At 37.5% G+C, this 3,257-nt stretch overlaps 1 protein-coding gene across 1 annotated transcript; it reads right to left on the minus strand.

The window, feature by feature from the left end:
* Positions 1-416: 416 nt before the first annotated feature.
* Positions 417-3,057, minus strand: LOC21398964 (bifunctional TH2 protein, mitochondrial). Its single transcript, XM_010093515.1, has 6 exons — positions 2,888-3,057; positions 2,674-2,782; positions 1,967-2,254; positions 1,504-1,876; positions 1,115-1,381; positions 417-817 (listed from the first exon to the last, which is right to left on the minus strand). Exons 1-6 carry the CDS (start codon positions 3,055-3,057, stop codon positions 417-419), a joined length of 1,608 nt encoding a protein of 535 aa, XP_010091817.1.
* Positions 3,058-3,257: the final 200 nt, after the last annotated feature.

Consider the following 3,257-nt stretch of genomic DNA (forward strand, 5'->3'; position numbering starts at 1 on the left):
ACCTACTACTGCAATCTTCAGAACTTTGAGATGTAAAGCTGAAGCATTTTGCTTTACTTGCTTCTCTTTTACAGGAGGCAGAAAAAAAAAAAAAAAGGATATTTAAGAAACTTCTTCCTTTTTTATCAAAATGTTTTCCTTTTTTTAATGAACAAAGGGACCTGATTATTGGCATACAAGCTCTTTATTGGCAGCCTTTAAAGAAGAAACACAATGAATAAAAAATTAAGAGCTAATCTATGGTGCTCAAGTAGAATTAGCCACGATTAGCACAAAAAAAAAAAAAAAAAAAAAAAAAAAAAAAAAAAAAAAAAAGTAGAATTAGCCACAAACCACCTAGCATATGACCTACTAAAATGGAATTCCTATCTAGATTGTTCAAGTAATAAGAGAAAACAAAAAACTTGAAAAAGTTCTCACAAGCCGAAGATGAATGCTTCAATTTCAGCCCAAGAGGAGACCGTATAAAGAATGCCAGGGCTTGGCTTCCAATTAGAGGAACTGTCCTTAGCAAGCTCTTTCTGCATCTTTACCAAGGTAGGAAACAGTCGGCCGAATTTGACACCAAACTGAAGACCAAGTTTCATCAGCCTTGGACTTGAATTGATCACAATGCCTATATCTGCTTCAAGCAAGCAAAGCAAGTCACCCACATCCCTTCCAATGCAAACTGTCAAGTGCTCGCCTTCCCTCTTACGGTCCCTTAGGACTTCTTTAAAGGACTGGAGCTTTTCCAGCAGAGATTCAACCTTCTTAATAATCTCACCCGACGCGACATAAGCTAACTCATTTGAATGTACATTGAGGACGTCTAAATCTGTTCATATGGAGATCGAACAACGTCATTTAATCATTTTTATCACCACAAAAGAACAAACAAAATTATAGTAATATCTCAAGTGATGTGTTCGGCGGTGCAGGACATTCTAACAATTGCAACAAAAATGATTTTTAAAGATCTAGTATCAGCATATCCACATTACAAGGTTTTTGTTATTGTTTTGGCGTACTCATCAATTGAAGGATGCAGAGGACACTATGATTTCCACAAATAGAGATCATCTACTTCCCTATAATGCCTAAAGTACATGTATAGATGTACACAGAAGCATACCCGAAGAAAAAGCTGATCTGATGAGCTCACTAGACCAACATTGAGAAATCACATGAACATCAATGTTTGAACTTCCATTTTTCACAATCTTTTGAAAAAACCTTCTGCAGCCATCATGAAGAACAATATGGTTGCCAACAAGTTTTATGGTTTCTAGGTGTAAACCCGTCAATATTCCGGACTTTTCCACCCTTGCATTTGCCTTTTTCTCAATTTCTGCAACTTGTTCAAGTGTTTCACGCAAGTCATCATAATCATATTCCTTTCCTGCAAAAAGATTATACTTGAAGTTTAGATTACACCTGAAAAAGTGTGACATTTCTATTTAAACTATTCTAAAACGACCAAAGCATAAATAGAGAACAAAATCCAATGATTCTTCCAAGCACCTAGCACTAGTGGGATGCCGGAATTGACATTATTCAAGAAATTTTCAACTTCTTCAACGTGCTGTGTAGACAGATAGTCCCATTTTTCCTTCACAGGCTGAAATTTGGAGAATGCTGCGTCTGCCAGTGCGGCGGTGGAGTGGACAACAGAGCATGTCAAGTCAAAGTTGCAAAATATGGTAAGATTTCGGTTTTTGAGCTCCTGCGCACGAGACAAAGGGACTACCGTTTGCTGAGAAATCGGTTGAGCAGTGAAAAGTTCTACTTGGAGCTTCAAAGCTTGGTGATACAGATTCTCTATTTCATCAAGCTCCTCCTCGGTCAGAGAAGTACTTAACTTGTCCAGCAGATCTTCAGTTTCCATTGTTGATTTCTGATTTCATAAAGAATAATAAGCGAAAAGAAAATTTTGTTCCAACTTGTAAAAATGTAGAGGAAGAAACATATTTTCAAAGGGGCAGACCAGAAAATCTCGACAAGCATAATTCTGAGTCCATTTCTTGTAAACGTGACTGGGATCACGAGTATCTTGAAGGGATAGTATCTCATGATAGACTTCGGCATAGAGCCTCATACAAGGAGCGATCACACCGAGTGTATAAGCAGCGACTTTGGTCTTCTCGAAAGGAGTTGCGATCTTGATGGGAACTTGTATGTCTTCAACTTTTCCAGACGCAATTGCGAGCAAAAAGTCTCTGTATTTGACTGTCGCATCAGAAATGCGGTCGTTCGAGCCTTCAATTCCCCATGCCTGAGTATTTATAACTGGAATTAAAAAAGTCGTTTTCTTTCTTTGTTTACTTAAATCAGAATTGGCCGAGAGGACTAATCTCATAAATGAAAGAAAGGTTCCTTTAAGGGGAAAGAAAAACAAATAACGAATAACGAATAAAGAGAACCAAAAGAAGATCATTTAATATACCATGAGTCAATGGCGATTGAGATTAAGAAAAATTAGTTAAATTTAATTAAGTTGCGTGTCTTTCAATGAAATGAAACCAATTTAACCAAAGTTTTTCCAAAGAAGACGATAAAAAAAATTTAAAAAAATGAAAAAAAATCCGCTTCCTCTTTTCTCGCTATCTTTTTTCCTTTTCCAGAAAAGAAGACCAATCTAACCAAGATACTAAGAAGAAGCTTTCTTGGAAGAGAGAGAGAAGGTAAACAAACTTGGGCAACTATCTCGTTCGTTTGACTCTTCTGGAGTGCCGATTTCCTCAAATCACCTATGGCCTTCTTATCATCGTCGTTTTCTACGCAATCCGCCGCCAATTCATATCTAAAAAACCACACGATAATATGGAATACGCTTGTAATTTAGTCGAAGATCAACAAATTTAACTCAAGATTAAGCGAATTAACGTGTAGAAGTTAGGGCACATACGCTTGAGCGAAGGCATTGAAGAAATGGAGATCCTGCGAGATACAACGTCGGAAGCTCTCGGCATCCAAAGTGCCGGCGGCAAAGCTCACGAAGAAGGGAGAGCACTGAAGGCATACCAAGTCTACCGTAAACTTCTTCCAACAACGATACGATATTTCGTCTTTCGCCATTAAACCCTCGTGTTCGAAGAAAAGACGCAGAAGAAATTGTCAGAGAAAAGTCGCAACAGGAAAGTGCCGGAGAAGACAGACGTAGGGAGAGTGTTTTTGCGGGAAAATATAGAGATGGGTTTTTTATCATCATGATTGGTTTATTTAAATTTAAATAGTTTGTAGTTAGTTTTTCCCTAAATATTAGGGATTTTATTAAT

This window comes from Morus notabilis, unplaced genomic scaffold, assembly GCF_000414095.1.
Source record: "Morus notabilis unplaced genomic scaffold, ASM41409v2 Scaffold602, whole genome shotgun sequence".
Lineage (NCBI taxonomy): Eukaryota > Viridiplantae > Streptophyta > Magnoliopsida > Rosales > Moraceae > Morus > Morus notabilis.

Excerpts from the sequence above, each read along its gene's own strand:
- LOC21398964 (XM_010093515.1), bottom strand. The coding sequence starts at position 3,057 with ATGGCGAAAGACGAAATATCGTATCGTTGTTGGAAGAAGTTTACGGTA. Across the intron at positions 2,783-2,887 it reads TTCAATGCCTTCGCTCAAGC|ATATGAATTGGCGGCGGATT; the intron begins GTATGTGCCCTA and ends GTGGTTTTTTAG. Across the intron at positions 818-1,114 it reads CAGATCAGCTTTTTCTTCGG|ATTTAGACGTCCTCAATGTA; the intron begins GTATGCTTCTGT and ends CCATATGAACAG.